Source organism: Paralichthys olivaceus, chromosome 14, assembly GCF_024713975.1.
Source record: "Paralichthys olivaceus isolate ysfri-2021 chromosome 14, ASM2471397v2, whole genome shotgun sequence".
NCBI lineage: Eukaryota > Metazoa > Chordata > Actinopteri > Pleuronectiformes > Paralichthyidae > Paralichthys > Paralichthys olivaceus.
In genome coordinates, this window is record NC_091106.1 from 2,881,066 (window position 1) to 2,903,996 (window position 22,931).

At 40.6% G+C, this 22,931-nt stretch overlaps 1 protein-coding gene across 5 annotated transcripts in view; it reads left to right on the forward strand.

The window, feature by feature from the left end:
- Positions 1-701: 701 nt before the first annotated feature.
- The window catches only part of hspa12a (heat shock protein 12A), a 44,416-nt gene continuing 22,186 nt past the window's right edge, over positions 702-22,931 (forward strand). For 3 of the 5 annotated variants that reach the window (XM_020094948.2, XM_020094964.2, XM_020094985.2), the window contains exons 1-3: positions 703-1,067; positions 20,438-20,514; positions 21,123-21,250. In XM_020094948.2, coding sequence (XP_019950507.1) covers positions 1,028-1,067; positions 20,438-20,514; positions 21,123-21,250 — 245 coding nt within the window. In that variant the 5' untranslated portion in view covers positions 703-1,027. Of the gene's footprint in view, positions 1,068-20,437; positions 20,515-21,122; positions 21,251-22,931 lie in introns of all 5 variants that reach the window. The other 2 variants (XM_020094956.2, XM_020094970.2) reach the window with 1 other exon arrangement.

A 22,931-nucleotide genomic window follows, 5' to 3' on the forward strand; every position in this document is an offset into this window, starting at 1 on the left:
AATTCACTTTCATGGCATGGCCACTTTGCCCATTTATATAGGGCCTGGACCAATTGTTTGAGATTCAAGTGTGAGTGTGAATGGCTCTGTATGTTTTGGCTGTGGCCCAGGAGGTAGAGCGGGTTGTCCTCTATCCAGAAGGTTGGCTGTGCAGAAGTGTCCTGGGGAAAGATTCTGAACCCCAAAGTGCCCCTGGCGGCTGTGCCAGCAGTGTATGAATGATGTGTGATAGAGGAGTGCTGCACATAGATGCACTGTGGGAATGTGTGGATGGCAAAACTGTTAACACTTCCTTTAAATACAGGCCATTCACCATTCAAACTATTTATGTTGGCCCTGCAATATGCTGGTGACCTGCCCAGCGTGTAACCAATGTCAGCTGCCTTAAAGGATAAGCTCTATAGATGATGGATGGATGGATAGATGAATGGATGGGTAAATGGATGAATGGATGGGTAAATGGATGTATGGATGGATGAGGCCCATCCCTGACGAGCCTGGGACCACATTCAGTGAATGAGGACAACGAAGGAGACATAAGGAAAGAGGAGTTTATCACCCCTCCCCAGTTTCCATACACTCCTCATACCCTTCCTAAAGTTCTCCTCCACATGTGATCATGTTGTGTAGGAGCAGAGCTCAGCATCTCTCTGGTGTCCTGGCAGCAGCAGCAGCAGCAGCAGGAGGATCTCTCACCAGGACAGAATGTGATGGGAGGGGCGGACACAGCAGCAGCAGTGTAGTCTGGGGTCCAACATCCACTCTGCTCCCCCACCCCCCCCTCCTCTGCTCACACAGCACTTGGGACCCCCATGTGTGCGTGCTGAAGCTTCTCCGCGAAACAGGAAGCGGCGGAGGCGGAGGGAAGTTTCCGTGGATTTAGCGGCGCGGGAAGGTTCACGTGTGCGTGTTTTGCGGCGGAGGTGTTCTCTTCTTCTTCGCTCGGTTTTAACGGTACAGCAGGAAAATTGCTTGGTGCAGCTGCGTCGGGGAGAAGGCTCAGGAGGAGGAGACACTGCGGGACGTGATGACTGACAAACAAGCGGCGACAGAGGAGATAGTACCAGGTAAGATAACCCGGGCTGTGCGGGCGGTTTTTTGGGGGGGTTTGCAGCGGTGGGTAGTATGTTGGGGGGGGGCATGAATGCGCACGCAGCTCGTGCTTTAGCGTGGTCGTGTGCGGGACGCGGTCAAAGTGGAGGCTTGCTGACTCTTGTTGTCTTTCATGACGGTGTGATTCAGTGAGAAATGTCCTCCACCGCAGTGCAGGGAGGCTGAGGGAGCCGCGGAGCCCGGCCCCGGCTGTCCAAGGGCAGCCGCAGTGCACAGGACCTCGCCCGGCCGCGGGCCCCCCCCCTCCACCACAAGCGGCACTCCCCGTGCGAGCACCCCGATTTTTAAAAGTTACTTTCGGCTCGAGAGCTTCAACCCGGTCGCAGTGTGAGGAGAACACAGCCCCGGACCTGCGCAGCTTGTTTCCCCGCAGAGTTTGGTCACACGGCCCGTCCCACCAGAGTTACGAGTCAATGCAGCAAAATAAGAGTGTGCACCAGCCCCGGGGCCTCAGGCGGCAGTGTCCATCCAGTCACACAGTGTTCATCCACCAGGCTCTGCTTCAGATATGTCTTTTAATGTCTCCGTTAGCTGGAGACCATCGTCCCCTCGATGTCCTCCCAGATACCCCTCTGTTATCTGGGGACATGACGTGCTGCAGTGACAGCCACACGAACTCCATTGGAATTTCTCCCACTTCATGCTTGCTCGTTTGTCCCACAGCACAAACACACAGGAATCACACGTGTTTTTATAAGAGCTTTTGGAGACACACATACTCTACACTTCGGCATGCACTCAACACACAAAGCAGATTTTATTGTTCAGATATTGTTACTTTTAGGCTTCTCCATCTTGGGTTTTCCATCATAATTCGCTGCGGAGGGCGACATTGAGGCATGCTTGTTTATGTTACTCCTTAAAGGTAGGAAGTTAACAATGTGATTCTCATGTTACTGTAGCTTCCACTGACTGATTAGTCAATAACTGAAGTGTAGTCTGGTTGATTTGGAGTTTTGAGATATTAGGGTGAACCATTGTTGGGGCTTGGCCACACACCAGCGTTATGTAAGGTAACTGACTGACTACCACTGAGACTGCAAGCCTCATGTCCTGCAGGGATGGAGGCTGAATACCAGACTCAGTGAGACTCCTAAAGTTAGAAGTGTTTGCTTGTGTTGTTGAAAGGTAAACTTCTAACTTGATAGTTTTCAGGGTGTCACAAAAAATCTCTGATTCTAACAACTCTTGCTTCGTGGGTGAGTTTTTGAATCCACGTCAAATCTTAACTGTGGATGAAGGGCTTTATCCCCACATTTTTTTGTGGTTTGGTCCTGTCTCCTGTATTTCTGTCTGGCCTTCATCCATCACAGAAATACATTTGTTTAAGCATTTAAATAGAAAGTCAAGATTGGGAAGAGTTCAAAGTCTTGATGCAATTGTTTGGAGTGGCTGTGATTACTGCCAGGCACGAACCCAGCATTACTGCTGATCCACCGCTGTAGATCCCCCAGCAGTCAGATGAAACTGCATTAACTTGTAGCAGGGTGTTGCACAATCATGATGAATGACAACACTCACAGCCAAAAGTCTTATGTTATTGGGTATGACACTGAGCTGAACTGAATACATCATTTGTCTGTCAAGACATCACTTCTGGGGACCTGCAGTGCCATTTTATCTCTTTCACAACCGTTTCTCACTTGATCCAATATTGCCTCCGTGTCTAATATTATTAACTTGGACTCTCAGCTGCTTGATTTATGTTTATCTTGCATTTGTACTGCAGCTTTTTGAGGATGACACAAGCTCTTTGTTTCGGATTTGCTCATTTGGACATGCTTTCTGACATTCCATTGGGTCCACTCACACAGCGAGCAGCCAAAATAGTGGAATATAAAAAGTACTTGTTTCTATATAAATGGACTCCTTTGTAAATGTTTGCTTAGGTTTCAGAAAATACGGATGAGGAACAGCAGTTTTGAAACATAGGGGTTTCTTTTGGGCTGACGACAAGGTGGAACCGTTACTGAAAGTGAGTGTATGCGGCCCTACGGATTTATTGCTGATAGTAGAGTCATGATTGATAAGTTCCAATCAGGATGCAAATGTAGGCAACTGCCTGATTTCCAAATATCTCTGCTTCTGTCTACCCAGACTAAACCTTTTCAAACTAAAGTTCTCTGTGTTAAGGGCCCAAAAGCTCCTAAGAAGAGTGGATGGCACACAAAAGTGATGCATGTGGATGTAGACCCAGACTGATTCACCCTAAAGGTTAAATCCGAGTAGACTGTGCTTGGAATCACTCTATGTGCTGTCTCAAATATCTGTGGGCTGAAATCAATGATCGTAGGGTAAGTTGTCCTGCCCTTACAATACACACAGTAAAAACACAGGTGTGTGTCCTTTACATCCTTTCAGTAAAAGAAATGTTATTTTACTGAATGACTGTATAAGGAGGATTAATCTCACAACCTCTGCAGTTGACTTTTGATAGAAATTATCTATTTTCACAAGAATAAAATGTTGCAGGTCATAAATGTCCGGTCTAATTTCATGTGGAATTCACATAATTTAAGAATACTACCAAGGACAGTTGCACTGTGCTTGTTGCCATGGTAACATTCCACACCTTTCTTTTATGTTCCTAAATGAGACAGAGAAGTAAGAAAATACCATCTCATACAATATGTGTCCTACATACGTGCTAGTTTTATGATGATGTGATTGAAGTGAATGAGGGTAATTTTGCTGAATCATGCTTTGTCGTTCCACTGCTGTATCTGCACTGCAGAGTCAAACTGCAACATCATCCTCTCAGACAGCTGTCCAGGTTGTCCATTGTCTTAGTTTGCATTTTGCCTCATATTATCCAGGACTGCAGTGCAATGAGTTCACACAGCAAATTGCCGTCATTCAGAATACCCCTGAGCTCTTAACCTAATCAATACAGAACATTCTGGGCCTGAGACGTCATTATGGGCTAATCAGGCATTTTATCAAGTGTGCTGGTTTAACCTCACATATATAGATTCAAATACAGCACATCTAAAACTACAGACAGCTGTAGATTTGAGTATCTCACTGTCAGGTCAAACAGGAACAGTCCACTAAAAGGATTATAAGGTGTTAGATAAGGAAATACAGTATTAAGTGTAACAGTAGTGGCAGGATATCTCAAACACTCTTGATATCCTTATTGAGCAGTCTGAGATGTAATTTTAACAGTGCAACCCTGGCTTCTGTTTTCATTGCATGATTTTTGTCCTATTTCCAAATCATTAAAACTTATATCATGATATCATGCTGAAATCCCAAGGTCTCTGTGATTTTCATATTGTGATCATCAAAGTGAAACAAATTTTCATCATGTCCTCACGCTTCCAGTACAGTTAAGATTAAGATGATTGAGATTCCTCTTTATTGTCCCACACACAGCATGCAACATGCAAACATGGGGAAATTTGACCTCTGTATTTAACCCATCCGTGTGAACACAGCACATAGGGAACAGTGGGTAGCCATGAAGGCGCCCAGGGAGCAATTGGGGGGTTCGGTGCCTCGCTCAAGGGCACCTTGTTAGTGCCCAGGAGGTGAACTAGCACCAGTTGATCCTAATGTGAGTTTTAAGACGACCATGGTGTTTCTTTGGTGATGAATTCCTTCTCAGATTGAAAATGACCCTACTAAATGTGTGTTGCTTTAGGTACCAATGAGAAGATGAAATACAGACCGGGAAGGTAGATTTGAACAAGAGCCATAGTGTTTTGATCTCCACTTGTGAAAGGCCCTCAGGCTGCTGTTGGGGTCCTGCATCACAAAATCAAATTGTGGACACTTGTTTCGTACTTTCAGTCTCAGGAATGTTACAAAGCAAGTTTGCATACTTGGATATGTTCCACATATGCACTATTAGGTACAATAAAGACCTTTGATTGTCATGGGGAATTCGACCCTTGAGCTGTGAGAGGTGGTTGTTCATAATATTAGTTTAGAGAAGAAGAAGAAGTTTGAAATTAAATTTTTTTTTTGATGTTTTCCACACTTAACTTCAGTGACTGGACAGATTTCTGAGACATTAAAACCATCTGACAGCAGGAAAACAGTCTGTTACTGTGATGGTAAATGCAGTAAGGGATAAGTGATGCACTGATTGTAATTCAATTCAATTCAATTTTATTTATATAGCGCCAATTCATAATTTACATTATCTCAAGGCACTTTACATTTAAAGGTCAAGACCTTAAAACAATATTAACATAGAGAAACCCAACAGTTCCCACAATGAGCAAGCACAGGCGACTGTGGAGAGGAAAAACTCCCTCATTAACAGGGAGAAACCTCTGGCAGAACCAGGCTCAATGTGGGCGGTCATCTGCCTCGACCGGTTGGGGTGAGGAAAGAAAAGTAAGGGGGGAAGAAAGGAGAGATGGGTGGAAAGCGGGGGAGAGAAGAGAGATGAGGTGGAGAGAGAGAGACCGGTAACAATTTGGCACCATCAAAATCAAGGCTAACCATAACAATAACAATGTATAGATCTACAACATGACTAGATATATTAATGAATTGCTGAGTTCTTGTAATAAATGCAGACAATGGTGATGGTGGTCGTTGTGGTCCTGTAGTCCCGGTGCCGGAGTTATCTGAAACGAGATAGAGAGAAGAGCCAGAGGGACTATGGGAGGACAAAGTGACACTTTGACATGATGACATGTTAAAACTAATAAATAAATAAATAAACAGGTGTGGGGGGGCAGAGAGACAGAGGGAAGTGAAGAAGTGCTCAGTGCATGATGGGAGTTCCCCCAGCAGTCTAAACCTATAGCAGCACAACTAAGGTAATGATCACTTGATGCATGGCAGTACAGTATTTAGTGGTACAGAGTACCGGACCATACTGGCTTACTTTCACGGCTGCTACTACAACAAAGGGCAGGTGAGGGTAACTGTAAGCTAAACACCCATAGCACGTGTATGTGCTAAGGTAGTTATGAATGGGATTATAGAAACATGTATATTATCACAATGTAACATTGCCATGTCAGTAACAAAGCAGTCACTTTTGAACTTCCTCTGTGCTCAGACGACCATTTTACCTTCTCTGGATTCTGGTTTTCTCCAATTTCTTCTCGGGATCATGAACTACGTCTCCAACCACTGCAGTACAATCTCTATGGCTTCTAGGAGGGCACGCACTAACATGCTTTCATCATACGCAAGCTGTTGCACTTGCACCTTGGTGGTCCAATCACGGCCGGTCTATGATCTCGCTACTCGAGAGGAGCAGTGTTGTGAACGATGAACTGAACAAATAAGTTTACATATGACGAACGTGAGCGACGTTCACTCTCGATGGTGAGAACGTCGCTCACGCTCACGTTTCTTTTATAAATCATCATCGTATCAGGCCATCATGTGAAATACCAGGAACAGGTGAAGATGTGTGTGTATGTGCTTCCAGGCAGCACAGCCTCCGGGACCCTGTCCCCGCTCAGAGCGACACAGTGAGTTGAGGAGCGCTCACGTGAAGCAGCCGGTAAGTGACTTTGTTGAAGAACAGTGGAAACAGTGATTATAAAGAGTTCCTCTCTGGGGACAGCTGCTCAATGATCAGCACCACTGCTTCATAATCAGGGCAGAAGCTGCAGTTGGTTTGTACCGAGCTGGAGTTTCCTGTGTCCTCCTTCACTCCCTGATCAGTACATGAAGTAACTCAGTGTTTGCTTAATTCACTCCAGAGTTTATGAGACTATTAAAACATCATGAAAAATGACTTGTCAACAAGTTGTGCTCATTAAAACATGAGACGTGATATGAACAGCAGGACTCAGTGTTAACGCGACCGGAGTGACAAGGATTCATGTATTTAACCATTAAACAAGTTACCTTAGCCATCATCGTAACAATTGCGAGATATTTGACAGGAGCCGCCACTGTCTCCAACAGGACATTGTCTTCTAGTCGCTGTTCTAACTGGTTGATTTTAACCAGGAGGTTTTGATTCAGGTGCCCCCCCATTTTGGTCTGACCGCTCACAAAAAATGCTTAAGTGCATGTTGTAGTTTTAGCACACAGGCAAGGCAAGGGTCCACTAGGTGATGTAATTTACGTCACTGGTGGACTCTGAAGTTGCTCTTGTACTGTTGTGTAAGTTAGAGCATCCTGTGTAACGGGCTGAGCCAGGCCTTACAACAATAATAACAATCATTACTATATCATACAGGGTTAGTAGCATACAGCTGTTAATATACAATGTATAAGATGTTATTATTTAATGCAAAATACTCAAAGCCCATTTTTTGGATTTGGTATCGTGAAGGGAAAGTGTTATCGAAATGTCTCTTGTCAAACTTTATTTGTCGGAAATATCTGGTTTACTTGCTGCTGCTGCAAATTAGGCTCATTTGTAGCGAAAAGAGTTCAAGCTTTCTGTCTGAATGAGTTGGATGAAAAAAAAGGTCCCTCATTTACATAACAGTGTCAGTCCGACTGCATTCAGACCGACATTTGCCAAGGAAGGGGCTGTGTTGTTGATGGTGTGTTGTTTCCTGACCATGTTGGAGTCCAGCTGGAGGAGCGGGCTTACGTATGTGATTGGCCAACACTGCACCTTGCCAGATGACATCATGTTGTGTTGCAGCAAAAGTGGAGCCAGATTCAACTTATTATGTTCATGACAAAAATGTGGTACTCACTGAAGGAGAAAAGGTGCAGTCTTACCACATCAGAGGGAAACTCAGAATCATATTTGCGGCCTGTTTTTGTTAAATAGTATTTGTGATGGTTGTGTTTGATAATTTTGTGTTGTAATGCACACAGCTGGTATGTGATAAGTCTCTGCAGTATTGGAACTATGATTTTCCTCCATTCTAGTACCCACGTGTTGTGGAGTATATCAGGGTCTTTACTCCTTTTATAGTGTTTGCTTTAAAGGTTAGAGAAAGATACCGGTGTTGCTTGAGCTGTCTTAAAAGCACGAAAGATTTTGTTGTTTTTCAGATAATCCACACCTGTTCTGGTTTTCTAACACGCAACAGATGCTAAAATGAAAAATGTTTACAAATCTCGCCAGGTGAAAAAGCAGTGAGCCACACACAGAAGTCACCGCCAAAGATGACAAGAGAGTTTGTGACGCTGGTGTCGATGCGCTGTAATAAAAAACATGTGATCTGCGTAGCACAATTCATACGTTATGTCCTGCCTCCACCTGCTGCACCACCCCTCACCTGAAAACGCAAGTATTTGTTGCTGTAGTGTGAACACGTCTGAGTGTTGTTCATATGTTTTTTTGAATTACTGCAGAGGTCATGTTTGAAAACATTTGTGTATTCTTTGTAAAAAATGACTGTTGTCATGGGCATTGTCAATATATGGATATTACAAATATAGCAGTGACTGGAGCAGTATGGAATAATATTTATTTCTATTAACTATCAACTATATAACCATGATTCAGTCATTGTATTTGTCTGAAAAGAAGCACTGTCAACTTTGAATTACAACAAGCCAACTTGACCACAAGTTTGTCCTTTATGCAATCTTGATGACTGGCACTTCCATCCATTTTTGTGGGATAATTTCAAATGTTGGATTTAATATTCATTGTTCCAAATACAGTACAGTGTAATGATGATTCTTCTCCAACAATTCTGCAGCAAAAAAGCTGAAGTTAAAAGATCGAAATCGTCAAATGTATTATTATATTTACATCAACTACAGTACTCATGATGGTCTTTCTGTAGTACTGTCTATTTCTTTTTCACATGGAGCCACAGGGCAAACTGAAGAGATATGATAGGTATGGATTGAGTACATTTTATATTGTACAAAAAATAATAGCATAGAATATACAAATTTGTCCCTAAAAAAAAAAAAGTCAATATTGTAGGGAAAATGGGAGCAGGAGGCCATTTTCAGCATTGTGTCATGTCTGTGACAGGAGCCATGTGGAGGTAGTATGTGTGGAGGAGTGGGAGTTACAGGATGGGGGAGGTGCTCACAGGCCTTCAGATAGGCACTGGGAGAGAGAGGGAGGAAACAGTGCTCATTTGAAAAACAAACATTGTTAGGAAGCCTGAACTGTGACACATGATTATTCTCTCTGCAATTATCATGCTGTAATCTTTGCCTCAGTAAGCACATTGAATCTTTTGAGCAGTCTCTTACTGCTAACAGAACAGTTTATGATCTTAAATGCATCCTATAAGCTCCATGAGTTAAGAAACAATATGCTGAGGCTCAAGTGAGATGGTAATTGGTTTCATATGCTGCTTTGGCATGTCAGCTATGTACAGTGGCAACAAAAAGTATGGGAATCTTGAACAATCTGCATAGACGTTTGTCTTAAAATATGGTCATATCTTTATCTTAATTACAAGAATGAGCAAACAAAATACAGTTAAAGTATCGATACAATTTGTGGGAGAAGCTACAACCTACAGGAAAACCCTCAAGTTTACCACAAAGCACTTTTGATTCTACCCAATGCTACTGTGAAAATATGTTCGTGAAGTGATGAAACCGAGGTTGAATTGTTTGTGAAGAACATGCAGCACAATGTATGGTTTAAAAAGGGCACTGCATACCAACATGAAATCCATACTTCCCAAAGGCAAGGGAGCTTTATGCTGGGGGAGAATTCCAAAGTTAATTAAGGGATATCAGGATAATATCAGTGTAGCCATCCAGGCTGAAGTTGGGTGATGTAGGAGCAGATTGACCCTAAATACAGAAGTAAATGTTCTGCAGAATTATTTAAAACAGAGTACATCTACCATCTGGAGTCAGAGCCCAGATATTAATCCTATGGAGATGAGAACACAGGGAAGAGCAGCAGCCTCCTAATGAGTTATTAGTGAATAAGAATTAAAATGAAATACGCTTGTAGTTTACAGCAAGTTCTCTCAGACAGAAATGTGTCCTTAAAAGGAGAAGCTGCTCCGCTGAACTGTGAATACTTCTTCACTTGTCAATATTTCATATGGAATCTGTTTAAATGGGAATGTGCAAACCCAGAGAAAAGGAGAGCTGCAGAGTTAGATCTGAAACATGAAGGTGTGTGATACAATGGGAGACCACTGGTCACAACAAATTGCAAAAATCACACAGCTATCATACTCGTAGGAGGTGTGCTCAACTGTCCAAGATATCTTAAGAGCACATGTTTGTTGTCAAAATTCAGTTGTTAATCCAAATGCGTGCTGTCGTCAAAGATTGCGATAGATACTGATGGTTTGAAGTGGATGTCAAGTCGTAACAAAGGTGATCTATTTTTGTCGAGTCTGGCTTAATTGTTGAGAACTGTTTGCAGTAATCAGGGGCTATTTCAGCTCAGCTTTTGTCGTTATCAGTATTTCCATTACAGACAGGCAGGAAGGAAAGCCATTGTTCTGCAGAGAGTTTTAAGGCATTTCCTCAGTGTGCAGCTAAATCGCTCTACCCTCTCCAGGAACCCGTCCCGCTCTTTCTTTGTTGCAGATGTCTGTGTTCATTGTTTCATATAAAAGTCTTTGTTTCGTTGTTGTAATGACAATGCATCCCTTTGGTCTTTTAAACATCTGTCTCACTAAAAGCTAAAGCTCTGTTTGGTGACTTTGATGTTAAAACACTTAGCGAATATGAAGGTGTAAGTGATGGTGATTTTAAATACTTTTTTTTTTTTTTAAATAAATATTTTTGAATGCAAAGAGCCCTTTTGATTTCACTGTTCCCCACCCACAGAGGTCAGATACCTGGAAATTAAATACCAGCACTGTTCAGAGAGTTGCAGTAAATGTAAGTTCCAGGTATTTTCAGGGGGTAGCGGCAGTAATGCCAGTTTTGATTGTTTAAACAGATGTGTCACAAAGAGGGAAAGAATTTCATATCCTGTTCAAGGTTATACCATTTCCAGATAATAATGAATGATTGCTCACCACTGTACTTACACACCTGTTGTCTTCAACGCAAGTTGTATCCATGTCTTTAGACATTAAGTGCTGTAATGTGATTCTGTCTTCATCATCTTTGTCTTTGCTTTGCTGCAAGACAACAAAACATTTGAATCTGAGGTTTGCTTTGAGGTCTCTCCTCTGTAGAATCTCTCTGTACTGTACGACAGGATTCTTATGTAAGTGGTAAGAGAGATCAGTGGTGTTTGAGTCTGTTGAAGGGGCCAGCATTATTGCAAAAAACAGTTTTCTGGTGTGCATCTGACTTTTCAGACCTAAACTATTTTCATTTCTCTGTTTTTTTTTGTCTTGGCTGGTTGGAGTTTTTTTCTGTTCCGTGTCACTTTCATTCTACTTCATGTTTGTTATGTTGCCTTCATGCGACATCAGTGTTGAGTAGAAAAATGTAAAGTATAGAATAGTAACAGTGCCTGCTCTACTTCACTGTCGCACACATAAAGAAGACGTTTCTGTTGGGCTCTTGTGAAAGAAGTAGGTGTGCGAATTACAGTGGAAACACAAGTAACAAACTTATACCAAAGTCTGATTCTTAAATGTTCAGGTTATGTGAAGCTCTGTTTTACAGCTTGTGAGATTTTTGATCCATCACAGTTAACTGTGCAGCCTGAGTGAGTGGGCTGGAGAATGTTTAATCATTCAGATTATCTTCATTATATGAATTGGTGAATAACTTGTGGTTAATTGACTCTTATCAATATTTTACATTTGTAATACTCAACATTCTTACTGATGTCTTTTCTTGATCACACCTTGTCTTCAAATACAATTCACTCTCACATGTAGTGTCAGCTTAGCTCTGCCTGGGAAAACACCTTATATTAGGGCTGGGCGATAAAACAATAATGATAATTATCGCAATATGAATAATTATAACCAGCATTTCTTCAGGATCAGGACAGACGCTCATTAAAGGTCCGGTCATCCTGTGTCAGAGTCTCTGTGGGAGTCTGCTTCCTCCTCACTGATCCTCTGACCTGCGCTCACTTAACACCTCAACAGTTAACACCATCACTGATCACAAGTTATTAGGACACGTACAGGACTGACGTTCACATTTGTTTGATTTACTCTAGAGTTTATGAGACACATGTTTAAACCTGTTACACACTCACTCACACACACACGCACTACTGCAAACAGAAGTCCTTCCAGCTGATTACGACGCAGTGCTGTGATTTAACTTTCCTAGTTGCAGAAGAAACGACGCCCCATTTATCCAGGAACATAAATATGAATTCATCAGGTTTTTATAAAGATCAGTTCATGTGAGTGATTAGAAAACATCATGATTTAAGATAAGATAAGATAAAACTTTATAGATCCACACACTGGGAAAATTCAGTTGTTACAGCAGCAGGCACGTCATAACGAGGTAGACAAGAGAATAGAGAAATATAAAAAGGCAATAGAATAAAAAACATTTAAAACTGAATAAAAAAATGATGAATATGTACATTATATAAGCTTTTCATACAAACCACTAGAGTAGTGGTTTGTATGAAATGTAAGTGAAGTGCAGTCGCACAGGATGATTGAACGAGCAAGTAAAAATCTGTTTTGTGCATAAGAAAAAACATTTGTACATAAGAACATTGTACATAAACACAAATGTGCAAAAAAAAAAAATTCTGGTTATTTGATTTATATTGCGATGTATACCAGGGACTACAATTGCTATGTCTTGATTAGCCTCTGCAGCTTGTTCAGTGGCAGACTCATCCACCCACGCTGCTCGACAGAACGCCACAGGAAATCATTCCTGCCTGTGGCTGTCAAATTGTATAATGACAACTGTAATTTATAAAGCTTAATACTGTATACTGTGTATACTTTACTTACATTCATTTTTAAATGTATACATATCCGGTTTTTATTTCTACATACGGTATGTATATCTTTTATTTCATTTTAGTCTTACTTGATTTTTATATTACTATGTTTATACCTGCTTTTTCTCTTTCACCTCTTTATCAGGAGCTCTGTGACATTTGAATTTCCCTATGGGGATTAATAAAGTATTTCTGATTCTGATATATAGTATACTATACTATAATATATACATACTATATATAGTATGTATAAAGTATAGAGTTTTTTTGGGCCTTATGTTCTGCAAAAAATCATATTGAACACCATAAAAAGTTTTGTTGACACTTGTGCCTGTATGTACAGTATATCCACATGAGTGATATGTTGTACTGGTGTTTTCCTTCAAAATTCAGTATTTAATTTTACATATTTTTTACAATGGGCCAGGAATCATTCTAGCATAGTCTCTATAAAACCAGCCTCTATCAGTATGACATGTGAGAGAACAAGTATACAAGTATGAGTTTAATTGTCCCAGAGTTTTTCAGGGGATTTATCCAACATGACAAGAATAAAAATAGTTTTCCTTAAAAATTATAAAGCTTTTGAATATCTGCAAGTGATTAGCTTCTTGGGTCTAAAATATGTTTTCAATCACCCATGAAAATACATGAGTATGACAGTGACTGTGTGCGTCTTAGATGAGACTCAGCTTGTGTGGATTTATGTGTGCGTAGTGGCTGCAGCTGTTGTCAGCCTGTTCTCTGCACTGTGTGTCTGGGCTGACGGCCAAGTGGATGCGTCAGCCAGGGGAGAGAGAGGAGAGGGTCTCACCCTTTCTCCCCTCCTCTCTCAGCATGGCATGAATGAATGGGACCTCAGATGGGAAAAAGAAACAGCCCCTCTCTCCCCAAACTCATTTTGCTGTCGGCCTTATGAATGTGGCTCTTTGATAGTTGATTTTTTTGTGTTTATGCCTCACAGTTTGCTGCAGTAAACTTAATGAGGCTCCTCTTGTGCTATTGTAGGTAACAGTCTGTGCCTCGCTTTGTATCTGTCTCTGTGTTTCATCACAGTCTTAGATGCCACTGTACTCTGAAACAGACCTCTACTGTCAATCAAGATGTCCTAAAATTCTCTGTGGGTCTTTAAACAAGTTCATGAACATGTTACATTTTAAATATTTAAACTAGATACAGCATACAGGCCTAATTATAACATAGCTGCAGTTTGTAGCTGCCAGACCTTGGGGCAAAATTGTAGCCAACTCATAGAATGTCCTTTTGAATGGATTTCATAAATTTGCATGAAGAACAGTCAAGATGTAAATGGCTCTGGGATACAATGGACAACTCACCCCAAAAACTTTTTGTACATGTAGACAAATAATAGACAAATGTTTAGAAAATCCAAACTCACACTGTGTTCAAGAGTATGGGATCTTGATTCAACCCCTTCTACATCTCCCAAGCTGCCTATAAAGCACCACAGGGTGCACGTGAAGAAGAAGAAGAGAAATAAGTCCACATATCCAAGAACCTCTGCATGGGTTACATTTCCATTTCCCACACAGACACCATTGTTGACATCCATTTGCAGCTGTATGTGTGCAATAAGCAGAACGATGTTGTTGATCTGTGTATATGAGAAAGATGCACTGTATGAATGTGGGAATGGCAATAATCTGTCCCGCAAAGCTCTTTAAGTGGTCATCAAGACTAGACAAGCTCTATATCAATACAGACCATTTACCAATATTTCAGTTATTTGCTCCAAACCTGCTCATTTGACTGCTTTGTCAGAATAGATGTTGAGTGAGCTATAGTCAGCCAAGATAACAATATTGCAATATGAGAAATTAAGTTATAAGTGAATTTGTATATGGACCTTTTTCTGGTATCCTTTTTTTCTTGTGTTGTGACAGATGTTTTCTGGGTCACTGTGGTTGAAGGGTTTCTGGTGTCATCCTCCCTGCTTTGTTAAAAGCATGTATTGGACTGTATTGGATTTTTATTATTTATTCATCAGACAGACCTCTGTGAAACTGACCTTAGTTCTAAATTCAACCGATCAAAGCTCACAAAAATGTGCTTTGACTAAAATAAATCATTTAGTCTACTTAAAACAGTTAAGTATCAATGAATAAGGGAAGTCTTTTTTATCACACAAGTGTCTGATCGTTGCACTCTTCTGGCTCAGACTTCTGAGTAAGTCTGTTGGGGAATAGATGGAATGTGAGGCCAACAGGAAGTCACTGCTCTTACAGAGTCGAGAGAGAATAGCAAGAGTCTTCACATCCTTTTCAGCTGCATAGTAAACACTGCTGTGACATCAGGGGGTCAGCAGACCTTTCAAACAAATACAAAATTTCCTGTTTCAATCTGCGCATCCTTCTCCAGTGCTTAGATGATGGATGCTCTGCAGCATGTCATGACTCCGGATCCTCTCATCAGTTCTGAAAAGTAGTTTCAAGAAATGCTTCAAGAAATGACAAGAAAAGAAGAATCCATACATTATCTATAGACCTTATCCATGAGATTCCAGAGCCAGCCCTAGCTGAAATTGGGCGAGAGGCGTGTTACACCCTGGGCAGTTTAGCAGCCTATCACAGGGTGGAGCACTGCTGCTCAGTCTGCTATTACTATTTTCCCTTTAGACTAATAATAATAACGAATGAAGAAAATGTTATATGGTGAGGTTAGACTGTAGAGCTGCACAGTAAATACAGCAGTAGACACTGGATATTTCTGTAAAATACAGCCATACTATATTATCCTGCTGAATAAACCCAAGACTGGTTTCCTGTTGCTATAAAACTTGACTGGTGTCTGTACTGACTCCTTGGGTCCCACTCTGCTGCTCTGCTGTCTGCACAGTCACTGCTGGGAGAGAGTTTTTCTTCTCCACAGTCGCCAAAGTGCTTGCTCATTGTGAGAACTGTTGGGTTTCTCTATATTAATATGATTTTAAGGTTTTGACCTTCTATGTAAAGTGCCTTGAGATAATGTATATTATGATTCAGCGCTATACGAATAAAATTGAATTGAATTGCTGATAAATAGATGTGGAATATAACAGCATTTAGATTTTTCTGGACTCTAAAGGTACAGTGTGTATAATTTTGTGATATCTAGTGTTGAAGTTGCATGTTGCAGCTGAACACCCCTCACGTCGTCCTCCCCTTCCAATGTAAAAAAACCTGTTAGCTTCAGTTGTGATAAAAACTCAATAGTTGTTTAGTTTGTCCAGTCTGGACTAATGTAAAAAACATGGTGGCCTCCGTAGAGAGGACCCCCTCAATGTAAATACAAAGTATTTAAATATAAAGGACCTTTTCTGGGGTAAAGAAAACTACAATTCATACAATTTAGATGAAATTAACTTGTGAAAACATCATGAGGATTATTCTACATTAAATTTCTGCCAATAGATCCCTTTCACCTAAATCTTACACACTGGACCTTTAAGTTAATCTTTTTTATTTTTTTAACTTTTATAGAATACTGTATCAGATGAAAAGACATGTATCATTAAAGATAAGGAATAAGAAAGAAATTAATAACATAAAGCTTAGAAATTAGAATTTCGATATACGTTTGTTTTTCACGTAAATTAATGAAGGGCTGGCTCAGTGTTTAAATGATGATAAAGACACAAACAGATGAACACTAAGCAAGTGGGGGAGCTTGGGGAGCAAACCAAACACAGCTCCAACAGCCCAATTTGTGTAGTGGCTCAATAGTGTAAAAGTCCAGATGGCCACGCCATCATCAGTGTCAGATAACGAAGATTAGACTAAATGCTGTGCATAGCCTTTTAGATATTGGATGTTACGTGAATGTTGTGGTTACATGGTATTATTGTTGTAACACTGCCACCAGGACACAGTGGAAAATGTGCCTAGAAAGATGAATATCTGCTCAGAGGTCATTAAGAACATCTGTCGTGGCAGTCTTTACATCACAGATTTATGACTTTTCATTGTCATAAATCGTATTAACACAAATGACTTCATCTGAGTCTCCCTTCGTTTCCACTTACTAAGGTTGGGTCGACACATCGATGTAATCACTGTCTTCGATTATGTAAATACATAAATTACGTAAAAAAATAAAAATAAACATTGTTGAAATACTATTTAATTTTCCTTTATTTATGTTATCTGACAGTCAGTTTTTTACCTTATATAGACATCAATACAACTACTAGGCTTCTTCAAAATATATTTTTATTGGACAGCTTAATGTAGATTGATTCATTCCTTTTACTTTAATGGAACTTGCAGTAAGTTTATGTTGGATGGAATTTGTATAAATACAGCATTAGCAGTTTAGACTTGGCTATCTTTTGTTGTAGAATAATGCCTTGCAGAGCATACTGAGATTAGATGATACTGAAAGATGATTAAATATATATAAACAATACAAGTTTTAGAATTATATTTTTGATAAATTATTATATTAATCTAGTAGTAAAAATTATCAGTAGATTAATCGAAAAATGTATTGTTAGATTCATCGATGCACTGAAGGTGCAGCCCTACCACTTACACTCAAACACACATTTGTTGCCTTTAACTGCACATTTTGGGCATGTGCTTTCATGAACAGAAGTGCAGATGGGTAAAACCTTTCAATTGTTTCATGTTGAAAATGAAATAAAATGAAATCACTGACACTGGAAGGGGCCAGTCATTGTTGCTGATTTCATCCTATAAGAGTTGTGCCACTATTGGTATGTACTGTATAATAACCAACAACAAATTTCTTTAGAGAAATACCAAACATGTGTTTGAGGTAATTTATTGAGGTTTTCACTTCAGAGAGAACTTACAAGTCAATTTATGCCAGGAGCCGTAAACTCACATTACCGTGGGGACACCTATTTTAGGTCGTGAGCATGTCAGACTTTTATTCTGAAAGGCAGGTTTAGCTTGCTAACAGGCCAGAGATACACTTGTTTACACTTGAATTCCCTTTAATGTTTTGTATGATGTTAAACTTATCAAATAATTATTTCAAATGCTCTAGTGGTGACTCATGTTAGTTTTAGAACTGCCTTGCATGCGGCTCATTGGCTGCCCTTGGCAACCAGGTGCTCATGTGCATGGTGTTGACTACCACTGATAATGAACAACTGTGTGATGCAAACAATACATGGGGGCACATACAGTATATTATCAGCTCAGATGACTGGTGGACAAAACATGCTATCACAAGCAGTTAAACGCAGTTCTGTATCCAGCCTATTCAAGAATGGCTAAATCATTTTATTTTGCAGCCGTGTCATCACTATGAAATGAAACAAATGAGATTAAACAATTTGTTGACCAGATGCAGCAACAAACTCAAAACCGCCCTGTCTGCGATACTTCAGTAATCAGTTAATGTTGCTGTACTGGCAGAACGAATGGATAATAAAAGATATATGCTAGCATATCTTGAACTGTTTTAAATAAAATAAAGAACTGTAAGTCAAACTGCAATCATCACTTTTATCAATGAGTCATAGTGCTGAATTAACCTGCATCAGTAACGTCCTCACCATGAACAACTGACATGTAGAGTTTCAGGTTTTAGTTGCCCTTGTTAAATGATGCCTGGCCTCTATAGAATAAAATGATGAGGGTTATGTCAACAGGTTACACTGGACACTAAATGGCTCTTAATGTGACCTTCAACAAATGACAGCAGAATGAAGCAGTGACAGTACCTACTGTATTTTCATTTACTGTTCGAGAATTTCAAGGCTGCAACCTTTACACAGCTTTAAACACACGATCGTCACATCTGTCGTTACTTTCTGCACTGATTCAGATGCAGGATTGAAGGAATCAATGTAGATACACTCTTGTCACTCACATACACACAACCTGTCTAAATTTATTATGACATGGAGGTAAACAACGTTTGCTATCACAATAACAGAGAATGGCTCTGCCAAACCTGAGTAATACAGCACTTTAGATATTATTTAGCACATGAGCAATTACTTTACGTGAGGAGATTTTTATGGCCATTGTGGGGAATAAAAACTCCGGGTTGGAAAGGTGATTTTGGGACTGCCTGCTGGGGGCCATGGAAAGACAGGCTGGGTGGTGACTGGATGCAGCCTAGCCACAGGTGGTCTGTAATTCTGCACCATAATTGCCTGGAATAGTGTATTATGGGTCTTCGGACCACTCATCCACTCCGTAGGGGTGGACAAGAAAAAAGGATGAGTGAGGCGGAAAAATAGGATGGATAACACGATGTCCCGCCGTGAGACGATTCTGCCAGACACTTACAATACGTCGAGGGAGTATTGTTATTGTGTGAATTCAAAGAACATTTTCTGTGAACGCTATTAAGCCACACTAATGAAAATGATGGTCGCAAATGGAGCGATAATCTCCGATTCAATTGGAGAGTGATTGTGTTTTAAAGACAGGTGCAACAGTCGTTTTCTGCTCTTTGAATCGAGCAGAGGTTGTCAGTGTGTGGTTCTGGACCAAGAAAGGGGGCATCTTTTCTCTTCTCTTGTATTTACAGGCCAGAAAAAAGTTGCCAGAGTTCAGGGGCAGGACCTCTGGAGTGATTTGTTCAGCGCTTGGTTCTGGGGCACTTATGCTTCTGGTCTGCGTCTCCTTAGATGCAGTTACTGTTAGATCCAGAAGGCTCGTTACGAAGTGAGGACAAAATACATCTGTATCAACTCGAACAGTCAACTTCGATGGGTGCCTGCATTTAATCATTGTTCAAACACAAATGTCAAATATAATCTGGTTTCACCCTCTGACGATCTGCTGTGATAGTTCAGGGGTTGTTATTCTCTTCTTGTTTCCTCATATGATCCCAGGTGTTTGTACTGTATATGTGGGCAGATCCCAGATCAGTTCAAATGTGATTGTCTACAGCTGCTTACTGACTTCTGGTCGATCGAGTCAACCTTTGACCTCTGCCTCTTCTCTATGTAACCTCACCACTGTTCACACTAGCTGTCTCTGAATTCAAGGGGTGTGTCCTTCAGAGGACGTGGTCTTAGCAGCCCATGAAGGAGGTGGTGTTCGTGGTACAGGTGAACCACATCCTCTGAAGGAGACTCAACCTAAAGCTGCTTTCAGACATGCCCTGAACTCAGGAGATTCTCTGCACGTTCTCTGGAAGATGTGCATGTGTGAATGTCGGAGTTAGAGCCTCTGGATTATCTGTGGACTTTACTGGCCTGCCCCCGAGTATAAAGTCTGCAGAAAGTCAGGAAATCCAATGTGTGAACACAGTGGGGGATTCACCACAAGCGCCTTTACTGGCTGCATTTGAAGGATCCTTCGAAATGGGACAGTCTTGTTATGCCACTGTGATGCAACTGATCTTCAAATGCAGCCTGTGAAGGATATAGCTCCTGATTTGAGACACAGCTACTGTCTTATTTTTTCATAGACAACTCTTCTGCTGGTAACAACTTGAATTTCTCCTGCAGAATTGTTAAACTGACTTACAAATTTGATTTATATCTAAAAATCGGTGAGCATTGCTTTTCAAGCTCAAAAATCTTTCTGACCCTAATTTGAGCCGATGCAATGGAGCTTAACAAAATAAAACTGTGGTGCTTAACTGTGACATGAATGTTTTTGTCTTTCTCTACAGATGCCATGGCCAATCCTTCTCCAGCAAAGAGCATGGGCGACCCAGGAATCACTCCACTGTCTCCCTCGCACACTCAGGTGACTTGGATGCTCATTGTTTCAGTAGTTACTTCACCTGGCCTGGCTGTCTCACAGAATAGTTTGTCAGCATATTTTTCAATAACGTGCATCATGTTATAATTTTAATATATTATATATCATATACCATATTAGTGTGAACAAACAGTGAAAGGCCTGTTTGCTCTTCACTTTTTGTGCTGTTTGTAGTTGAGCATTAAAGACGGAGGATGTCACACTTTGTTAATCTCTATGAGGCAAATAATGATTTATGAACTACAAATATTATTTGATTTGAGAATTCTAATCTCTTCATTACATTGTTCCGAGTAGCAGGAATGAGGCTTACATGTTATGTCCGTGCTGCTGTGTAGTTTTATTTCTGAGTTTAATTGTATAACTGTGAAGACTCCCAGTCACCCAGGTCATGGTGTCTTCAAGTTTCAGTTCCACGTCTGCACCTGTAACTGAACCTGTTTGTGTTTCTTCAAACTCTGAATCCATTGTTGTACTTCTGTGCTCACTTATGTTGCTGTTGTGATTGTGAATTGGTTCGTTCCAACTCAAATTCAGTGTATGTGTGTGTTTGCGTGTCTCACCACATGTCCCGTCACATTGTCTCTGTACAGCAGAACGACACAGACCAGGTGCAGTCACAGCTGTCCTTTGTGGTGGTGGTTGCCATTGACTTTGGCACCACATCCAGCGGTTATGCTTACGCCTTCACTAAGGAGCCAGAGTGCATTCACACCATGAGGTAAGCCTGCAATGCAGATGCTCAAAGTCAACACAATGTTTTTTTGTTACACGGCTCACATATGCAGAGTAAAAATATCCAGGATATTATTTAAATATCTTAAAACATACCACCAAAAGGATCTGTCTTAAATCAAATCGCACACATTCAAGCTGTTGTATGTTTTCTCCTACTGGAAACCCTGTCATATATTTTCACCTCCTATGAAAGTGTACACTCTCTGGTGAGGCCTACCTCCCTCTTGGAAAACCCATACTTAAACTCATAGTATTCTGTAGTTGAAGTGGAGACATTGTCCTCAGGGTCTTTATTGGCAGGTCTGGGTATGGGACAATATCCTCTCTTGTAGTGGAATTAATTTAGTTATCCAACTGTGACGGCCTTGCTTTGCTTAAGAGGAATACCTGTCACAGTCCAATTCTACAATGACATGGTGGTAACAGCTCAAACTTCTATGTACTCTTGGTTAACATTTATTTGAATTGACATGGCCACAAATGAAGTGGAGTAGGCAGCCTTATGATGCACCAAGAGGGCATCAGTGATGTCAGTTTATACAGTTGTGTGGAAAGGAGAAAAACCTCCAGGCTAACTTAACCTTACAAGTCTCTGCCTTGGATGAAAATGCACTTGATATGCCTCAAACAATACGACCCAAGCTGTACTGACCTTTGTGGCCCAACCAGTCACTGTTGACCACTGTTCAAACAATAAATAAAGTAATCAGGCAACTGGTGTTTCTGATTTCCCAGAACTATACAGAATTTAATTAGCCTTGTATCAAGGACAACATGATGGAGCTTCCAGGTTTGTTACAGAAACACTGCTGGAGTCTCTAATATGTAGCAATCTAATGCTAGCAGCATTAATATTTATACTACTATGGCACCTGGAGTTTGGAAACAGAGTGAAGCTCAGGCCGCAATTTTCTGTCCAAATCCAACTGAGCCCAAGAGAAAACGTATGACCTAAACACGACAGGCATTCTGTTTTTACCCGACCTGAGCCTGATGCAGCTAATGTTATCTGCAGTGATTTTCACTGTCCCTGGTACACATGTTTATTGTTGTTTTAATTGATTACAGACATTTGCAGTGTTGTATCATACATAAATTCTATTTATGGCAAACCAAATACAGAACCGAAATCCCTTCAAAGCAGGAACAGTGATTTGTTTTAACACACACATTATGCGATTTAATTAGCAGCTATAAATCTACAGTTTTATCATTGATGAATATATGGTCTTAATCTTCACTTCTTGAACTCAACTGCAACTGCTGTTAACAGAATTATTTACATAATCCAACCATTGTGGTTTATTTGGAGTTGTTGTGTTTAGGTGTTGTAAATAACATATCCTAGCACCAAAGCTCCAACATAGAAAGAGGGTCAATCAGTTTGATTCATTTTCACACAATATTTTCACTAAATGAACATGAAAGCACCATGTCAAGTAGATCTGCCCAGACATTGTACAATTTTGTCCTAAACCAGTATCAACACTCTTATTTTGGAATTATAAGCACTGCACTAACAAAACAAAACCCCTTGTTTTCTGATGTGAGCACTGTAATATTATTAAACTGAACCACATGATCACACAGTGCAGCAATAGTGTTTCGGTGATTTGCGTGACTGCAGTAAAATGTTCAGTTTGTGGGGTGGTCTAAGAGGTTTT